Source organism: Rhinatrema bivittatum, chromosome 11 (assembly GCF_901001135.1).
Source record: "Rhinatrema bivittatum chromosome 11, aRhiBiv1.1, whole genome shotgun sequence".
NCBI lineage: Eukaryota > Metazoa > Chordata > Amphibia > Gymnophiona > Rhinatrematidae > Rhinatrema > Rhinatrema bivittatum.
The window spans coordinates 75,815,658-75,835,664 of NC_042625.1; the positions used below are offsets into that span (position 1 = coordinate 75,815,658).

Genomic DNA, 20,007 nt, shown 5'->3' on the forward strand with positions numbered 1-20,007 from the left:
AAATTCAGTTCACTACTTTGGGGTCTACCCCCACCCAGGTTGCTCAGTTAATTTATGAATCTCCTGTATGAGGTGGACAGTATCAAATACTTTGCTGAAACCCAAGTGAAGCACATCCAGCAGCACATGCCGTCAAACATTGACTGATGCAATAAGACACGCGTTACAACGGGCACGCGTATTGAGCGCCTGTTTTCCTAACGCACGCTCAACCACCGCCCCTCGGTGCCCAGTTAAATATTTTAATGAGCTGCTGCGTTAAAAAGGAAGCGCTAGGGAATAATTATGCGTCCCTACTGCTCAATTGCACCGGGCACCCAGGAGACTTGGCTGTGCACCCACAATTGCAACAGGCACTCAATATGAGTGTCCAAGTTATCCCGCTTCAGGTCGATTTCTGGACGCCAAATATACATGCAGAATAGCAAGGGGTAAAATGGGCCTGGAGCGTCGCTCCTTGGCTTTCTGTAGCCGAGTGGAAGCCCGGATCGTGTATACAGGCATCATGTGCAGCTCTACCATGCCGCACTCGGCAGTCTCGATAAATACCCAGGCTCGATGAGGGAGGGAAGACTGACTTGGCAAGAGATTATTATCATCATCATTAGTGTTTGTAAGGGAAAGCAATCGATTCGTAAACTGTCGCTTGACTGGTAAGAGGTTGCTGGCAGAGCACTTTGGTTCCATGCAGGCTTCCATTGCAGCAGGGCGCGGGTCTTGCAGGTGCGGCAGATTTAAACTTGTGCTCTCTTCATGCGCTGGCAGGCCGATCTGATAAAGCCACGCGGAAAACAGGCACTCACCGTCAGGGCCGGTGCAAGGGTATTGGGCGCCCTAGGCGACCCTTGCGCTGCCCCCCCCGTTTGGGTGCCGATGGTGTGCTTCTCAGGGCCGGCTCTGCGCCCAAGCAACCGCCGAAGTTTGCCTAATGGACGCGCCGGCCCTACTCACTGCTGAGCACCTGCTTTCCTAACGTGCGCCCAGCCACCTCTCCTGGGGGTGCGATAGAATATTTAAATGAGGGGTCGCGCTGCCAAGGAGGCGCTAGGGACAAATGTGCACCCCCTAGAGCCTCCTTGGCAGCAGGCGCCCAGGAGAGGCGGCTGTCAGCGGGTTAGGCAAACGGACGCTGAATTTTACGAGCATTCATTTTTCTAATCTGTGCACTGCCACTGGTAAGGAAAACGGACGCTTGCTAATTGAGAATTTCTTTTCCTAACCTGACCGCCTGCACACTTTTTATTTTTTATTTTAAACCTTTTGGTTCCTCCAACTTAATATCGCCACGATATTAAGTCGGAAGATGTACAGAAAAGCAGTATTTTCTGCTCTTCTGTACACTTTTTTGGGCTGCTCAGAAATTAACTCCTGATCTGGGCAGGCGTTCATTTCTGAGCGTGCAAATGTGCAGGTCGTGCGCACATTTTTTTTTGGGGGGGGGGGGGGGAATCTGAGAGAATAGCTAATACCCTCATCATCATGTATTTGCATGGGATGAGGGTATTAGTTTTGTAGGGGGTTGGAAGCGTATTTTGGACTTGCACCGCTCTGAATTTGCTAACTGACCGGCTACGGATTACTGGCGCCGCAAAAGTCCGATTTCCGTTGGTATCCCGTCTCCTCAGACGGGGTTTCTGCGCCGTTGTGTTGTGGGCCCAGGGAACTTATTTGCGCCAGGGGTTGACTGCCTGTTGAACACGAGGAAACAATTATTGTCCTTCCCTCCCTGGGGGGCGGGTTCCTCCACCAACAACGACCTAATTAGCTCGCCTTGCTACATCCCCCACCCCTGGTCTGAATTCTGCACCACCGTTCAGACACGAAAGACAAGTGGCGCTGGCCTCAGCAGTAAAAACAGGACCCGACTTCCATGCGCTGGATGGCGGGCTGGCCTTCCCTCTCGCTGGCTGGGGATTTCATGCCTGGAGGCCTGTGGCTTAATTAGAAGCTTACTTTGTGCCCTGAAATCAGTGGCGAGACCGGGCCAAGGCAAACACGGCTGCCCAGAACGGAAGCAGCGCCTTTCTCCTACGTTGGAAGCCAAAGTTAGCAGTGCAGTTGCAGGGCTCCGAAGAGTGCTAGGCCCGCCTATGCCCGGGGTTCCAGTCCTGCGGATTGTAGAAGTGGACGCATCCTATTTTCGGCCCTTGCAAGGGGAAAATACAGTGGGAGTGCAATATCTGATAAACCTTGCAATAAAATAAAAGCAGTGATTGGGCGGAGGCCTCTCTGTTTCTTTTTGACCCTTTTCCTGCGCTCATATTTTTCTATCTAGCATATGATAACTGAATTCTGCAAGCACCAAATTCCCCCAGCAGGAAGCTTGGAAACCGAGGTGGATTAAAAGGGGTTGGGTTAGGCAAGAATAATTAACTTCTCAGAAGTGCCCTTACTTGCTCAGAGCATGCCTCTAATCCCATTAATTACTCTTTTTGTATTCCACATTCCCCAACACAAGCATCTGATTTCTGGCTTTCTTCTTCAGAGCAAAAACTTTATTCTTTTTTTTTTTTTTTAATCCAAATCTTTATTCTCCTGTTCTTCAGCCAAAAAGACAAAATGTGTGGCGAGCATCCCCTGTGTAAATCCACCCTTGCAAGCCACTTCTCTTGCCATGAAATCATTCCACTGACTTTTGGGCACCATAAATAGAGCGTGGTGTTTTACTACAACATCAAACCGGGAAAGGTTTCAAAGTCTAAATGAATTAAGGGTCATCCCCGTTTCTTCGCTGATCTGGAAAGCTCCTCACAGATGTGCTAAATTAATCCAGTAAAAACGTCTCACCCTCAGCTTGTTTGTTGAACTTTAATTCCGCGTATCCCACGTGGATTAACAAGACAGGCACAATTCTTTGCTTAACATGAAAGTATAAAAGGAAAGTACCTTTTGCTTACGGCCCAAATACCTTAGCAAACAACAGTGGCAAAGAACACACTTCAGAAGTCGTAGAAAGTAAACGCCTCTTATCTTCCAGCTAATCTGTTGTGAAAGTGTTTAAAAATTGCTTCAGTTGCCATTGGGCTTGGCAGCGCTGGTGGAAGTTAGCGCCAGTGGATTCGCCGTCCCTCGCGGGCCTGGATTTAAGATGATGGTGCCCACCAGGCTGAGGACTTTACGGTAAGGGCTTCATTCTTCTTTTCCTCCCAGGTTTTGGACGCCTTCCGAATCTGACGCCCAAGGCCCTGCCCCCTCAGAAAGAAAAGCTTGTACTTTTTTATGGGGGTCCCCAAATTGGGACCCCCATAAAATCAAACCTACACGCAGCTCCCACGCTTTGCAGCACATTAGCAGGGCTAGGATAATGAAACCATGCGGTGCAAGAAATGGAAATGGCAAACTGCGGCTGAATGCAGGCTCGCTTAGAGATGCTCTGGGCCAGGCACAGCATGGGCAGTGGTTTAATTCAATTACAGAATTGAACAGAAAAATCCAGAAGCCTGAGTTTCACCCCTGAGTAAAAGCAAGGCTGATATCAATTCAAGAAGAGGTTAAGGACGAAAATAGGCCCCCCCTTCTTTATTTTTTTCAATTGAAAACCCGAAAGGGAAAATCATATTTCTAGCTCCTCTACTCCAAGGCACTCTCTGGTCTAGCCGGAGTTTTTTTTTACATAGGAGCATAGAAGATGTTGAGACATAAGGACTTGGTTCACGTAGTTTGCATTTGTGTCTGCCTCCTGGGCTATCACAGGTCTTACTCGATCTGTGCTCTTCCCCCTCTCTGCCACTAAGGTCCCTTTTGTATCTTTCCCCCGTGTGTTTGATTTCTGCCAATGCTTTGGCTCTTAGCACCTTCTCCGGAAGTCTTTTACAGGTTTCCACCGCCCTTCTCGGTGGAAAAAAGAGTTTCTCCCGTTCCTTTGGAGCTTCCCTCCCTTCAGCTTCGTATGATGACACCCATGTCCCTGACCTTTCTATTCTATGGAAAATGCGTCCTTCTGCTACCTTATTGAAGCCTGCTAGGTATTTAATGCACGCTTGTTTGTGTATTTACTTTTGTAGCTGGCTTTTCTACAAAGACTGCACAAATTACAAAAAAAAAAGCAACAATTGTAAAAAAAAACAAATTCTTAGAAACAAAAACAACACAATGCAGCAAACAATTGTAATAGTTTTAAAAATAATTAACTTATAATATTAAAAATAAATGTTTCTTCCCATTCTTGCAAAACCAAGATACAAGAAAAATCTCCGAAACATAATCAGCCACTAAAAGCTATTTTTACAATAGTGCGCACGACCCCCCCTCAAGCTCTCCCAGTTCTAACCATGATGCTTGTGGTCCAAAAAGAGGGACAGGAGCAATCCCCATTAGCTCGTCCCTTGCTAATTCCATATTTCAAAATGGCGTTGGTTGGTTCAAAGCTGGGACTGGTTTGGATTCCAAACTGATGCCGTTCTCAGGGCAGCTGTGCCACTGTGAAATATGAGCTGGGGTGGCAGGAGCAACCGGGGAATGTTCCTATTCCTCTTTGGGCTCCAGGCATTGGTGGAGGGTGTGGTTTGAGGGGCCAGAGAGAGCAGGAGCTCTTAAAAACAGGCAGGCATTTATTCTGGGGGTGGGAGAGGGTGCCAGTTTAGAAACAAAAAAATGAAGGAGATTTGGTTCCAAAGCAAAAAGAAAGCTCATCCCTAATGAAGAGCAGATGGTAGTGGGGGAGTATTGTGGACCATAGATGGCAGAGGGTGGCCATGACCCACTCCCACTCTGGTCATCGAGAACAGTCTCTTGCTCATCTGGCTGGCTCTGGCCACCCTCTCCAGTCAGAGGTCAGGTTACTTGGCGAGTATTGGAGGAGACAGCTAGGCATAATAGGGTTATGGTGTGGTATAGTCAACTCAAGGTTTGTGAAACCCTCCGGAGTGTTTGTAGATTTTCCTGATCCCTTGTGAGAGGAGGGGATAGGTTTTTGGGGTTTTTTAATATTCTTTTGTATTTATATGCTATTGTATTTTGATGCATATGCTGTTGTCCTGTATTTTTTAGGATGTACTTTGATTATATTGTAGGCCACCCTGGATCCTTTTTGGAGGAGGGTGACATAGAAATCTAAAGTGTAATATAATGTATACCCCAAATCCCAGCCTGCTAGACACCCTGCCTTACTCCACCCAATCCCAGGACCCAGGATTCTTCTCTCTTCTATTCTGTCTCATCTTGGCTGATCTGAATTTAGTAGTCCAGTAGTGATTGGCAGATAAGGATCTCTTGGCCCATAAACTCTACCTAATCTGTCACCTCAGGCTTCCTGCTGATTTTTCACTTCCCTCCCTCACTATTGCTGCTTCCCTCAATATCTTTCCCAGGCATGCTTGAATTCTGTCCCTGGTTTAATTGTTATGGCGATTCCAGGCACCCACCACTCCCTCAATAAAGAAGGATTTCTTCTGAGCCTCGGGAGCTGCACAAACTATTTTCAGTAGCATGTGAGCAATCGGGCCAGCGATTGCACGTCATCACGTATGTACGTACGCACGCATTCCGCACATAATATTTATTTATTTAAAATATTTCTATATCGGACTTCATGAATGGGATTCATATCAGGTCGGTTTACATGGAACTAGGGGATAAAAACAGAGTAACCAAACAAGAAGGCCGAAACAAGCAAAGTTACAATATAACAAGGGGATTGAACTTGGGAGCTATAGTAGCTAGGAAGAATAGAGATAGGAATTAACTACATATAAATCATATAAGATAGGTTATGAGATTAGTAAACATTCAGTTCCTTGATCTGAGTCTGACGAGATATTTCACGATCAACAACGTGCATGCTGCTGCACTTCTGAATCCAGGCTGGTCACTGGATGGAGATGTGAATCAGTGACTGAGCAGCCCAGCCAGAGAGGCTCCTGGCCCAAGAGAAGTAGCACGAGCCCCTAACACCCATTCACGTTCAAAGTTTGTTCCTCTCCCCAGACTTTCCAAGGGTTGGTAGCCCAGCACTTGGTCTGAAGAGGAGCTGCTGAGCCAATTGGACTTGACTGAGTGCTTTTAGCCATTTGAGTTTTGGAATGGCGCATTGACCACCAACATCTGCCAGGTCTCTCTTGTTCCTTCATGCTTCCTATTGCTCCTCCTGTTCCTCCGTGTTCCTGTCCTGTTCTTTGTGACCGAAAAAGATTCATCTATCTGTTTTTTTTCTCTTTTCTTGACGACCATTCGATTTAATAATTTTTAACTTTCCATTCTCCACTTTCTTTTATTTATTTATTCTAACTTGATATCCCACCTTTACAAAACAAAAGCCCAAAGTGAGTTACAATCAACATTAGCAGATACTCCACAAATACACACAAAAATACATCAAAGTTAAAAATAACCAAAGAAGTAGTACTTAACAACAAATCACCATCAAAATATATTCAACAACATTAATGGAAAATTAGATCTTGGTCTGTTTTTGGGGTTTTTTTTAACTTTTTTAAAGACCTTTAGTCTGCTACAGCAGGTATTTCAGGGTGGTAAATTACAATTATAGAAAGACCTGGCAAACAGCCATGCTTTTATCTTCTTCCTGAAAACCAAAAGACTTGGTTCAGTCTTAGATCCAGCAGAAGAGAGTTCCACACTAACAGGGCAAAAAAAGCTAACGGCTGACAGCTTGACAGCTCTAGCAGAAGGAATGGTTAGCAGGGCCTGCTAAGAGGATCACAGATGTCTTGCAGGCTCATACCAAGCCAGTAAGTCACATAGGTATTTGGGGCTCATATCCTGGAGGCACTGATATCACAGTAAGAACTTTAAACTTAATCCCGGCTTCAACAGGAAGATTGTGCAATTTCTCTTGGAATCGGGGTAATATGATCACTGAGTTTCCTTCCAGTTAGAAGCATGGCTGCAGTATTGTGAATTTGCTGCAGCTTTTTGGTAGTGTTCTTTGTAAGCACATAGTTGAGAAAGTTACAATAACATAGGGACCCGAGACAAGCAGTCCACTCCTGTTGTAACACCACCCCCCCCCCCCCCCCCCGTACAAAACACAAATACAACCATATGGCATTAAAATAAGGCTGCAGTTTATTAAAACACAACCCGAGCTTTAAACTTATACATAACACCAAAAGCTAATTCCCCCCCCCCCACCTCCTTCATGCCCCTCTTCGCTTACCACCTCGTCCCAATGGTAAGCCTACTTCAGCCCCCCTTTCACTTACCCCGCCACGGCACCAGTGAGGGTAAGCGTGCGGCCTGAGCATCGCCCCCCCTTGCTCTTTAAGCCTTCCCGTGTAGCAGCCCCAAGCTACACAAGCATTCCCCTCCCCCCCCCAGCCCCCGCCAATGTCCTTCACAAATCAAAACAATACATTACAACTTATGGCTTGTGTTTTCCGCTTAAACTGCGACGCGAATATTTCAAAAAACCATAAACAATATTCACTTTATTTTAGGGAGGGCGGGAAAGCAGTCAACTGCCACTAGCTTCGCCGCTAATACCCAACTGCCTTTGCTCCCCTCAGTGCTAACTCTTTGCTTGAGTGTCGACCAATGGCATCGCAGCAATTTGAATTGCTGTCGCTGCCATTGGCCAACTCGGTCCACCTCTCCTCCCCCACCCTTCCTACGTTCCCTGCCGCTCGTGGCCACGTTATATGCGGCGGCCCGAGACTCGCTCCGTCCACCTCCATTAATCCACACAATTTATGACAAAAGCACAGAGACTTGTTGCAATATCTTTTCTTCTTAAATATGGTCAAAGGCAGTGAATAAACCAAAGGGCCAAAAAAGAGGTACACGTAACCGAATTAATCATACTCATCATCCTAAGTACAGGCATCTCGGCGTCCAAATCTAACTCCGCCATGAACCCTGGTGCCCTTAAGCATTGCTCTTCAATGTTGTCCTTTTTGCTAAATTGCAGATTGATTCTGAGCTGTCCATGGGACAGTAACATTGGCCCAGGGTGCTGCCTTGTGGACTAGGATGGCCTGGAAAGCACCGCGGATCTCTGCTAGGAGACGGGCAGACTTGATTTGGCCCAATTTGAACCCCCATTAGAAGTGTAAAGGTTTCAGTTTTGCAAAGTAAATAAAAACTTTTAGGAGCTGCAAATGTAATTGTGATTTTTGTTTTAGTCTGACTGATGCTGGGGAAAGAAGGGATGTATTAAATCAATAAGAGATTTCTCCCAGCTCATCTCTTCCACAGATAGGGGCTGGAAGACAGCAGGATGGGCCACCGTGGGATAAGGAATATCAGGAAGGGACAAGTGGATGGTTATTATTGTGAGTGTAGCAGATATAAGGTTAGGAAAAGGAGGGGATGGATTAATGGGTTGATTTTAAGATCTCCCTCGTAAGAGTGTATATAACTTGCATACATTCTGCTAAATTAACAATACTGACTTTAAAAGAGGATTTAAAGCAACCTCTCAAGATATGCAAATATATCTCATGCATATTCATTGTGGAAATACTGAATACCAGGCCAGTTTGCAATCCATGAGGACCGTATTTGAGGATCCCTGGTGTAGAAGATAAGAGAGTGCAGAGTGATAATTATTATTGTGAGTGTAGAGAACTCAGAATAAGGAGAGATAGGAAGGGGGGTTGGGGGGGGGGGGGGGGGCAGGATGATGGTTGTTACCCTGAGTGTAGAGGACATGGGTTGAGGAGTGATAGGAGGGGACAAGTGTGATGGTTATTATTGTAGGTGTAGAGCATATGGGGTGAGGAATGATAGGAAGGGGAAGATTCATTGTTTTTAATATAGAATAAGTAACATTGAGATGGGTTCTCATTAGTTGTGGTCAATCAGATGGGGTAGTGAACCAGAGGGTGCATGTACTCACTGCACCAGGGCTGACCAAGTTCCTTTGTATACTGGAATCAATTTTCCTTTTTAACACAGGCATACATTTTTGTTCAGGGAACATCCATAATTCTCTATTCTTTGCTGGTGAGCTAGAATCCCAAGCAATAACGGACAATAGGGAAGTAATTGTTCTAGGCAAAAATATTTACAAAGTCCAGTGCATAGGAGACAAGAGTGGAGGAGTTAGTCTAGTGATTAGAGCAACCTGCTGAGAACCAGAGAAACCAGGGTTCAAATCCTGCTGCTCCTTATGACCTTGGGCAAGTCTCTTCACCCTCCTTTTGCCTTGGATAGGCAACTCCGGACCTGGAGTGTCACGACAGGTCTGGTTTTCAGTACATTGTGGATGTCCTGAACACCAGACCTGTTTGTGGCACTTCAAGACCAGAACTGCCTTCCCCTGACTTAGCGTTTAAATCCCCTTGGGCAGGGAAATAACCACAGTACCTAATTTGCAGCTCACCTTGAGTTTGGATTAGTAAAAAGCAAGTAATGAAATATAAAATCCAAATCAAACCAATCACAGTAAATGTTCTTCCATCAAAGCACTGATACAGTTATAGATTCCTACATTCTCCAACACATTTCTGGATGATCCAGAAACATGCAGCGGCAGTCTCCCAGGAGATTCAGGGACAGTGATAGCAGTGTTGATTGAAGGGCCCTGTCTCCATAAGCTGAGTTTTGTCGCCTTGACTTTCTGTAAACCTAAATCATTTGGGATTCATCTGCAATTCACCCCGTTCTCAGCAATAAGATATCACCTGCAGTTCTTTAGGAAAACACCATCAGGATCTCCTGGAACAAGGAGATCTCAGTAGTTTTACTGCAAGATCCTGCCAGGGGCTTGAACAGACCCATGCCAGGAAGTAGGCTGGAAAGTTGTAATCCTAGAATGTGATGGTTACTCTCTTGCTGCTTTCTGCAGAGCTCCTCCAGATCTGTAAAGAAACAGACCTTAGGGGACTTAACAAAACATTTGCACATAAGCTCGATTGCAATGGTTTTAAAGGCACCTAATCATGGCCTCCAAAACCTACTGGAGTATACTAGGCAAGGGGCTGCAAACAGAAAGCATCCGATTTCTTCCAGCCCTCCCTTGTTATTTGTTAGGGTACCTTATCCCTTTTTCTTTGGCATTAGTATATAAATGGTGGGCAGAATCATTCCCTGGAAAGATGATGTCGGAAACAGAGCATGTGGCCTGTGTAGTCTGCCCATCCACACCAACCACTCAGCTCTACAATCCTTCCGTAACTGGGCAGCACTGGTTTTAGCGTTAGAAGTGAGCCTCTGCTTCCCTGCTTAAGTCCTTGCCTTGTCAATGCCACACCCTGGTCGACTCTTCGTTTTACAGAGTTTCTAAATGTGTGGTGGTGGTGGTGGTGGGGGGTGGTTTGTTTTTTTTTCTTTCATGAGCCTCCATTTTGGTTCTAAAACACTCTTACGCTTAGTGCGGCGTTCACTCTGAATGCTGTGTGGTGGTGAATTTTTTTTTTTTATTTTGTTTCTTCTGCCTTTGATGTGTGAGCCAACATCCTCAGTCAAACTATCAAAGCAGTCAAAATAATCCCCTTTCTTGGCGTCTGTCTCTTTTTGCTTGCCTCCATTCACTGAGTTTTCTGGGGGGATGTGGTGCCTAGGGACACTAAAATTGTTCTCTCTGTGTCTCTTTGTCAATCTGTCTGTCTCTATTCCTTTTCTTTTTAGATTTAATCCCCAGAGTCCTATAATAAAGTTGTGTCCCCTGTGCACCCTCAGAAAAGAATGGTACTGTATACCTCACTGGTAAACATCTCATGGGTCGTTTGCATTGTCCAGTATTATTTTCCATTCCACTATTGAGTGTCTTCCATCCATGGCGAGTCACAGTCAATCATGATTGGACAGTAGGATCATCTGTGGGTGCTGACAGTTTAGCACGGTTGGGTAATGCTCAACCATGGTCATTCTGACCACTGATCAAATCAATCCCATTCTTTGAGGAAAGATCTTGTTGGCCAGAGTGGGCAGTGGTGCCATTGTTGGTCATAGTCAAACTTACCTAACCCACTATCTAGGTGAGTCTTTATTAAAAATTAATTAAACCATTTTCTAGCTTGGACAAGTCAGGCTTCAGTCACAGTGGCAATCGAATTTGGTCACCTCTACTGCAGTTTCTTGAAACGGTATTTTCCAGTGTCGCAACGTCGTACAACTTGAGGATGTGTCATAAGCACCTGTGCCAGACTTAAGGATCCACCTCCCCTTTGAGTCTTGAATAAGAGGGCTTCAACCTTAACCTTTTTTGGGATTATTCTCTAACACTTAAAATGCATGTGCATACCTGTTTCTTTTTTTTTTTTTTTTATCATCATCAAATACAATAAAGGTAACCTACAAACAATATGATTGTGCATATACTAAAATAGGCATGAACAACAGTGAGATTTTATCATTTTCATAGACGGCACCGTCTGAAGTATTTTACTTTCAAATTGCCTTGGACCTTATAATAGGCACCACCAGCCATTTTGGCATTCAAATTGCCTTATATATAATCATAGGTCTGGGATTAACTTATTTTTTTTTAATTGTATTTATGTTGCAAATTAAAAATATAAATAGTCTTATCTTGGATAACTTGTGTTGCATTCTTCAACTTCCCTTATCTCATCTGACACCTTATATTTCTTAACTCCCTTACACACGTTCGTGTTTTGAAATTTATTCTGCATCGGGGGGGGGAGGGGGGAGGGGGGGAGTCCCATATTCATTGAAACTAAAAAAAAAAAAAAAAGAAAGCATCATGTATCTCCAGTTATCCATGGAAAAAAGCATTCAGCACTTCTCACATGTTGTCTTCACCAACCTTGACCGTCTTCGTTATTCACACACTTTGGTGCCAAGTTCAGATTTACCCTGAAGTAAATCCCTGAGTTCATGGCTAACTTAAATTATGCAGGATGGTAACGCATCCAGTCGTGGACAAGTATTAGCATAACATTACTGAAAACAGCTGAGCGATGCGATGCAGGAATTGTCACCTTCGTGACAGAGCAATAAAATAAAAAGGAAAATTAAATAACAGAATACCACGCATCTCTTCAAACCCTGAGGAGTGACAGCTTGTAGTTTATGAATCTAAAATTGTTCTCACAAGTTCAAGATAGCCTGACAATCTCCTTCCCGAGCAGAGAATTTTGTATGCTCCGATATGTCCCATTTCAAGTACTGAAAATTAGAGTTATCGGGATAATGCTGTACCATAGTGCCTGTATTATTTTTGTGTGTTAAGGCAACTACAGTGTTCAGTTAATCTAGTCCCAATCTTGTGTTTTGCTCACTCTATGTAAATCTTCATAATAAAATAAATTAGAAACGTTGATGTACACTTGGTGTTGCTGTTTAATCTATATACCTTACCTGTTTAAAGATCATGCCAGAAGTCTCCTGTGAAGGCATGGGTACAAAAAAGACAATTATCACATGAAGAGGGACTCCTAGAGCTAAGCACAATATTTGCTTATGCTGGAGATAAATAAGATTGCACTACATAATCTTTAAGATTTTTACCACATGTGTATTCTCTCAATGGTGGATCTTGGAACACAGTGTGCAACCCTAGAATGTGCCAGTGTTTATGGATTAGCGATGCTATAGCTTTTGCCCTCATGGAGTGTTAAATAACACACATCAAACAATTAGGGAGCTCAGATGTATTGTCAAGTAATAACCACTCATAGTATGTGTTCAAGGCTCTTTTATAAGCCCTGTGGAAGATTGCAAATGGATCGCTCGGTTTTAATAGGTGATTGTACAATTCTTGGGCATGTAGTTGAAAATCATCCTTTTTTTTAACAGATTTGCTGGAGCCTTACAAATTGACCTATTAATAAACTTGATTCAAACTGTAGGTTCTTTTAGTAAATTTCCTAAACAAATTTATTGTCAATCTGTGATTATCTAAAAATGAAATCTGGGTTTCATGGAATTGCATAGAGAACTTCAAATTATGATCCTTGGAGTTTAACAAATCTAAAAATAAATGAAGCTGTTCAACTTTCAATGTCCATAAGAAAAAAATGTTGTCTATGTACCTAGACCAAAATTTGGTATATTGAAAGAAACAGGAAGAATACTAAAAGGCCTCTTTTTTTTTTTTAACGTGTTGGTCATTCTTTTCTCTACTGACCCAAGATGTGGATGACCCGAAGTCAGAACTCCACATTTGTTTATAGAGCAGCCTATACCTATTAAATAATCTGTGAAAATTTGACTGGCAGTGAATAACAATTGGAGCACATTGAAATCATCATCGTCTCAGTGTGTTGCGGCAATCAAAAAAAATAAACAGAATGTTAGGAATTATTAGGAATGGAATGGTGAATAAAACAGAAAATGTCATAATGCCTCTGTATCGCTTCATGGTGAGACCCTACCTTGAGTACTGTGTACAATTTTGGTCGCCACATCTCAAAGATATATAGTTGCACTGAAGAAGGTACAGAGAAGGACAACCAAAATGATAAAGGGGATGGAATAGCTCCCCTATGAGGAAAGGCTGAAGAAGTTAGGGCTGTTCAGCTTGGAGAAAAGACGGCCGAGGGGGATATGATAGAGGTCTATAAAATCATGAAAGGACTTGAACAGGTAAATGTGAATCGATTTAGGTTTTCCGTAATATAAGGACTAGCAGTGCTGTTGCGTCCCATTAGGTAAACTAGGTAGTCGCCTAGGGTACCAACCATTAGGGGGCAGCAAAGAGCAGCTATGTGGGGCCACAAGCAGAACCTATCCCACTCTTGGCCAAGAGAAGTAGATTTCAGTGAGCCGCAAGCGGCGCCCATCCTGCACATGGCCCAGAGAAGCAAACACTCTGCATGCCACGAGCAACATCTCAGTGAATGAGGTCTGGACTGGGAGGGGGGGGTGGGGGCAGGTGCAAGGCAGGGTGCCTAACACCCTTGCATAGGCCCTGACGACTAGGAGGCACTCTATGAAGTTAGCAAGTAGCACATTTAAAACAAATTGCAGAAAATTATTTTTAACTCCTCGCACAATTAAGCTCTGGAATTCATTGCCAGAGGATGTGGTTAGGGCAGATCGTGTAGCTGGGTTTAAAAATGTTTGGACAAGTTCTTGAAAGAGAAGTCCATAAACTATTAATCAAGATGACTTAGGGAATATCCACTGCTTATTACCAGCATAAGTATCATGGTCTCTATTTAATGTTTAGGTACTTGCCAGGTACTTGTAACTTGGATTGCCACAGTTGGAAACAAGTTGCTGGGCTTGATGGACCTTCGGTCTGACTCAGTTTGGCAACTTCTTATGCACCATGAGTGTTTCTATGAAGACCAACAATTTTACATAATTATGTTGGGAAAATTAATTTCTTTAAGGACAAGTTTTGAGGGAAGTACTTTTATTTCCTTGTTTCTCAAATCTGGTTTTGCTCATGGAGCAGCTGGTCCTAGAACCTGTGAGAGGGGCAGCTATTTTATATCTAGTCTTCAGTGGAACGCACGATCTGATATGAGGGGTTGCTGTGGTGAGCTAAGCAATAGTGATCATAATCCAATCAAATTTGACATAATCACTGGAGAGAGGACTATATCAAACTACTACAGTGGCATAGAACTTTAAAAAGGGAGACTATGATAGAATTTAAAAAAAAAACAACTAAAAGGAGCAGTTGCTAGGGTAAAAAATTTGCTTGAGGTAAGGACATTGTTAAAATTACCATTTTGGATGCCCAGATCAAATGTATTCCTCGCATTATAAAAGGTCAAAAGAAGACCAAGCAATTGCCAGCATGGTTTAATGATGAGGAAAAGGATGCAATTAAAGCTAAAAGGATATTGTTCAAAAAATGTAAAGCAGACCCAAATGAGGAAAATAGATGAGCATAAACACTGGCGTTAGGTGTAAAAAAGGCAGTTAATTCAGACAAGCAGTTTTATGTAGCCTGCTCACTCAGTAGTCTACACCCCATGGTGGGGTCAGAGTTACTTTTTTTTTTTTTTAATTTATATTCTTCTTTTTCAGGTACTAGCTAGGAGAGACGAGTCCATTCAGTGCCGGCAGATGACATCTCCCAAACGTAATGGCTAATCCTGCTATCTGTGGAAAGCACTGTTTACAGTAAGCAAATGTGCTTTATCTGCCGTCATTTACTACGCTACCAGAAGGAACTTGCTGGGCCAAAGAGAGAGATACACACGTACACATAGGCGGTGTATAGAAATTATGATGTTCTCTGGCTTAGTAAAAGAAAATCTCTGCGTTGTTACGGCTGCCAGTTTTTATTAATGTTCGCTAACAGGACAAGAAGTTTAAGTTGGTTCTAGCAAGCCGAGACCCTTCTGCTCCAGGGTAGGGGAGAGCTTCAGCTGAAGGCTTCTGCTCCGTTGCAGTCTCTTGTCTTATCCAAGAGAGACACTCCAGAGCCAACCCTCTGTGGGGCCAGGAAGCTCTCTCTAAAGCGTGAACCCACCACCATCTCCCGAAATCAAATGTCTGTTTTAGGTTCTGCCAGCCTGGCCCCCGGAGAGGGGGGTTTATTGTATGTTTTCCCTGTTGCCAGGCTGAGTCAGGCCTGGTTTTTACCGCAGCACATTCAGGGACTTGTGGATGGCAGACGACTCGGGAGGCTTTGCATGGGAGCGAGGCCCCAGGTGCCTTCCGTAGCCATGGGCCCTCTCGGGTAGTTCTGCAGAGCTTGCGCTTTATCCATCCCCAACAGACTCTTCTTGTATTTCCCCCCCCCCCCTCCTCTACTCGCCCCACCAAAATAAAAAAATAAAAGTAGTCCTTACTGGGACTTATCCAGCATGGCAGTGGAATCCAGTCCCCTACAGGGAGTGCGGGAAGAGCAAGCAGCAAGAGCGCCCCCTTGGGTGAAGCTGAGCGATTATCCCCGAGGCGGAGCTTCAGGGTGCCTGGCACTGGCTGGGCCCACGGCTTCGTTTCTGCCCTGGGCCTCCCATGTGTCTCACATCAGCTTTGAGTTCCTGCATGGCTGGGGTCATAATTCCTGTTAGGTTGCCCGTGCGTCGCTCACGTTGACATCCTTTCCATCGTGAACATCACCTTGTGCTGAGCGTGGTGGGGCTTCAGCAGTCCATGGGGGTGGGGGGCAATGTGTCTCTTCCGTATGCTTTGTGGCAGTGCCGCTGAATAGCCAGAAATCAGGCCACCTGAGGCAAGGGCAAACAGTTCGCAGGAGCTGTTTGCAGACCGAGCTGGCTCCTGCCCTATGCTTCTTCGGGTCCTCCTCCTGCCCCAGCCGAGTGTCCCACAGGAAGGCTAATTGCAGGGTGGGGATGCTGGATGACGGCAGCTGACTCTTCGAGTCTGCCACTTGGGAATGCTGTTTGTTTTTGGAGGGTTTTTCTGGCTTAAATCCTGTACTTTCCAGGGTCCCTGACGCCTGTGTTGCATCACCGTGCAGGACATCCTGAGGGACGCTTAGCATGCCATTAAAAAAAAAAAAAAAAAAAAAAAGCACAAGTGGGCGGGGGACCTGATTCTTTTTAAACTGAGGGGGTTAGAAATATATTTATTAAAGATTTTTTAATACCAACCCAGTGGCTCAGTGACACATGCCTTGCATTTCCGCACGAAGGACCCCGGGTTTGGTTTCTGAGCGTCGGCTTCCGTCCCCCTAGCTCATCCAAGGCTGGTCGTGCCGCGCAGGCAGCGCTCATGGCCTGTGGGATGGGCAAAGGTGCCCGGCCATTGGGTCAATGCCGAGAGGCCGGACAGAGGGTGCACGTTAGCCGGGATACAGAGGGAGCTGCAGTCCGCGGCCCCTGGCCGAGGGCTCTTGCAGAGTTGTCTGAGCTGAGTTGGAACTGGGATGGAGGGGGGGGGGGGGGGGGGGAGAGTATGAAATTAAGGGGAAGAAAAAATATCCCCCAGAGAGCTGGTTCAGATGGAGCTGAAAGCGCAAAGGAGCAGGAGGAAGAGTGCCAGGCCAAAGAATCATAAAATGGAAAAGATCTTTCGGTGTTAATGAATTGACGTGAGTACGGGGCTGTCTGCTATGTACCCCCTCTATGTCACGTGCCCTTTGGGTGGCATCTAGAACGGATCCCTTTCTGTGTGGATCTGTACAAAGCGACCAACGTCCCTTTATGATTCACTTCTGCCCCCTGCAACGCCCAGGACTGCTCACCGTGATGAGATGCTCTTTATGAGGGATATTTCTTTTCTTTCGTCTTCCTTTTTTTTTTTTTTTTTGACTGAGCCTTGTTGCACCGGGTTCCTTGTGTGAGCCTGCAGAGCACTGCCCCATGGCTTTCAGATGAAGGGGGAAAGGCCTTGGAAAGCAAAGTTGCAGAAATGAAAAGACGACGCTGCTTTTGTGTAATCTTGGAAAGGGAAGCAAAGTAACTGCTGAGCGTTTCTCTAGCCCCTTTCCTCCCGGCGGGTGGTAACAATGGTAACGCTGCGCAGCCCCTTGCAGGGAGCCAGCTCTGGAGTGCAGAGCCTGGCGGCACATTTTGGGGCATTTGTTACTTAACGGCAGGGTAAAGTGTCTCGCCCTCGGTCACACACGGAGAGGCCGATGCCATGCGTGCGCGGGAAAAATGGGCGGGCGCCTGCTTGCCTAACGCGCGCCCGTCCACCTCCGCCGGGCGCGCGATGCAGTAGGCGTTTAAAAAGGAGGCGCCAAGGGAAACTGCGCATCCCTGGCGCCTCCTCGGCATCGGGCGCCCAGAAGTGGCACCCGGCTTCCCTAACCCGTTCTCAGCCACGGGTTAGGCAAACGGACGACCATAAACCGAGCGTGCGTTTTCCTAACCTGACCGCTGGCAAGACTTTTTTTTTTTTCTTCACGTTGCTGCTTTCTTTGGTTCCTCCGACTTATTACTGCCACAATATTTAGTCGCAGGAATCACAGAAAAGCATTATTTTCTGCTTTTTAGCTCTGCTTTTGAGGCTCCTCAAAACTTAACGCCAGCTCTGGGGCTGGCGTTAATTTTTGAGGGTTACAATGTGTGCCTCGGGCGCGTGATTATCTTTTTACATCAGTGGTGCATTTACATGTGATGAGGGCTGTCAGCTACGCGCTGTTTTGGACGCGTTGACCCCCTTATTGCATCGGGGGTTATGGACACGCGTCCAACCATAGGCTAACCTGAGCGCATGGTATTGCATCGGCCTGAGAGGTTGAGGCAGGGTTTCCCAAACCTGTCGTAGGGACTCCCCAGCCAGTTAGGTTTCCTGAATATCCACAATGAATATGCAGGAGGCAAGTCTGTATAGGCCGGAGACCAAAGAATAAGCAAATGTGCCTCATGCATACAAAACACTTAAATACTCCGGGGGGGGGGGGGAGGGGGGATATATGCAGAAGGCCGGTGAGCGGACAAGTTATCGGCTAAAGTTAGCCGATAACTTGTCCCAGATTTTCAACAGGATAAAAATTCCACTGAATATATTCGCCTAAAATTATCTGACAGCACATAGCCCTATAACTTTTAACACCTAACCAGCTATGTTTAAATATAAAAGGTTGCAGGTGATTTTCAAAGAAGTTAGGCGTGTAAATGTAGAAGGGATGTGTATTCGTTTCATTCGTTTCGGCGGTGTATTCGTACCTCATGGACTCTTTAGTACATGGGCAAAAATGGATACTATGCTCATAACTCATTATTAAAAGTACACATATGCGATCTATTTTTATCCATGTACTACACAGTCCGCAGAAACGAATGTAAGGCATGCACATCCCTAAAATGTATCATACTACCATAGCAATCTTCAAAAGCCGTTTACAAACATAAAGTGCATTTATACGGAAAACTCCTATGGACAATTCAATATCATATATTGTAGCAATTTTCAAAAGCCCACTTAAACGGGTAAAGAGCATTTACACATGAAAAACCCAATTTTAAGCGTGCAAATGCTTTTGAAAATCAGGCCCTTGGGTTTTAATGTTATGTAGCCATGTTGGGGGCAGGAGGTAAGAGGTAGCCTGATTTTCATTTAAGAAAAGAACTAGGGTGGGAGGGAGGTTGACCTGTGCAGACCCTGCAACATTTTTTTAACATTTGGGAGGGAGTGTGGGGGGGCAAGGCTATTTATAAAACTTGGGGGGGAGGGGGAGGGGAGGGGGGAATCAAGCTGCAGGCCCATTCTTCACCTTTTTTTTTTTTTCATGTGATGCTGCTTAACCAGATCTTATTTCAAGATACCCAGTAAACCTAGCACGTTATCCAGCAACACAGGGCTAGATAACTTTAGACCTGCTCTGACGTAGGTCTAAAGTTATCCAGCCACACAGGGCTAGATAACTTTAGACCTGCTCTGAGGTAGGTGTAAAGTTATCCAGCTAATTTGGCTGGGTAACTTAGGCCTACCTCGGGAACACCAATATATTTTTTTTTTGTGGCTAGATTTTAGCCGGATAATTACTCTACTCAGTATTCAGAACCTTACATTTAGCAAGTTATCTGGCTAAATGTCTTTGAATATCAGCCTCGATTAGTAGCAGTAATCAGTAAGACAAGATTGGGAAGCCCTGACTTCAGCTGCAGAGCCTTTCCTGGCTATGAAACATTTCCTGTCACAGTCCTGCATCTGGCTCCAGTCTAAGAAAAATAGGAGCTAAAAGAATCCGTGAATGCATCAAGGGTAAAAAAAAAAAAAGGTAGTGGTGACATTACCCCATGGCCCCCGGCATTACAATAACTCTTATGCATGAAGGACAGCTGCATACCCTCCTGCTATATCTAATCATTTCCTTTGATTGGAGGTCTTTGGGTGGTGGCAAGGGCAGGATTGAAAGTGATGTCCTTTTAGGATGCTCTGACTGTGGTAGGACTCACACCCCCAGGCCCTGAAGTAGTAAGACTGTGAGTAAAGGATGTGTGCTGAACTTCTTTACTCATAGGCTCAAAAGAAAAGCAAATTTCCAGCGCAGTAAGGTAACGGTCAGCTAATGCATTGGAAGTTAAAAAGCACACTAACCAAAACAACAACCACAGGAAGACATGCACATACAACATGTTTTCTGCATGGAAATGGTATTTTATGCACAGAACTCCCGCATACAGGACCTTCGCATCACAAACTCCGGGTTCAGCCCCAGAGGCTAACACCAGACGTAGAAACTTTACTCCACCTCTGACCAGGAATTACATTTTTAGCCTTAAAAAAACATGTGTTAAATCTACACATCTCTCTGCATAG

The 20,007-nt window shown here is 45.0% G+C and overlaps 1 protein-coding gene across 5 annotated transcripts in view; it reads left to right on the forward strand.

Moving 5' to 3' along the window:
- CCDC97 (coiled-coil domain containing 97) overlaps positions 1-15,094 on the forward strand; it is a 35,985-nt gene extending 20,891 nt beyond the window's left edge. For all 5 annotated transcript variants that reach the window (XM_029619793.1, XM_029619791.1, XM_029619789.1 and 2 more), the window contains one exon: positions 14,851-15,094. In XM_029619793.1, coding sequence (XP_029475653.1) covers positions 14,851-14,916 — 66 coding nt within the window. In that variant the 3' untranslated portion in view covers positions 14,917-15,094. The remainder of the gene's footprint in view (positions 1-14,850) is intronic.
- The last annotated feature ends 4,913 nt before the right edge of the window (positions 15,095-20,007 follow it).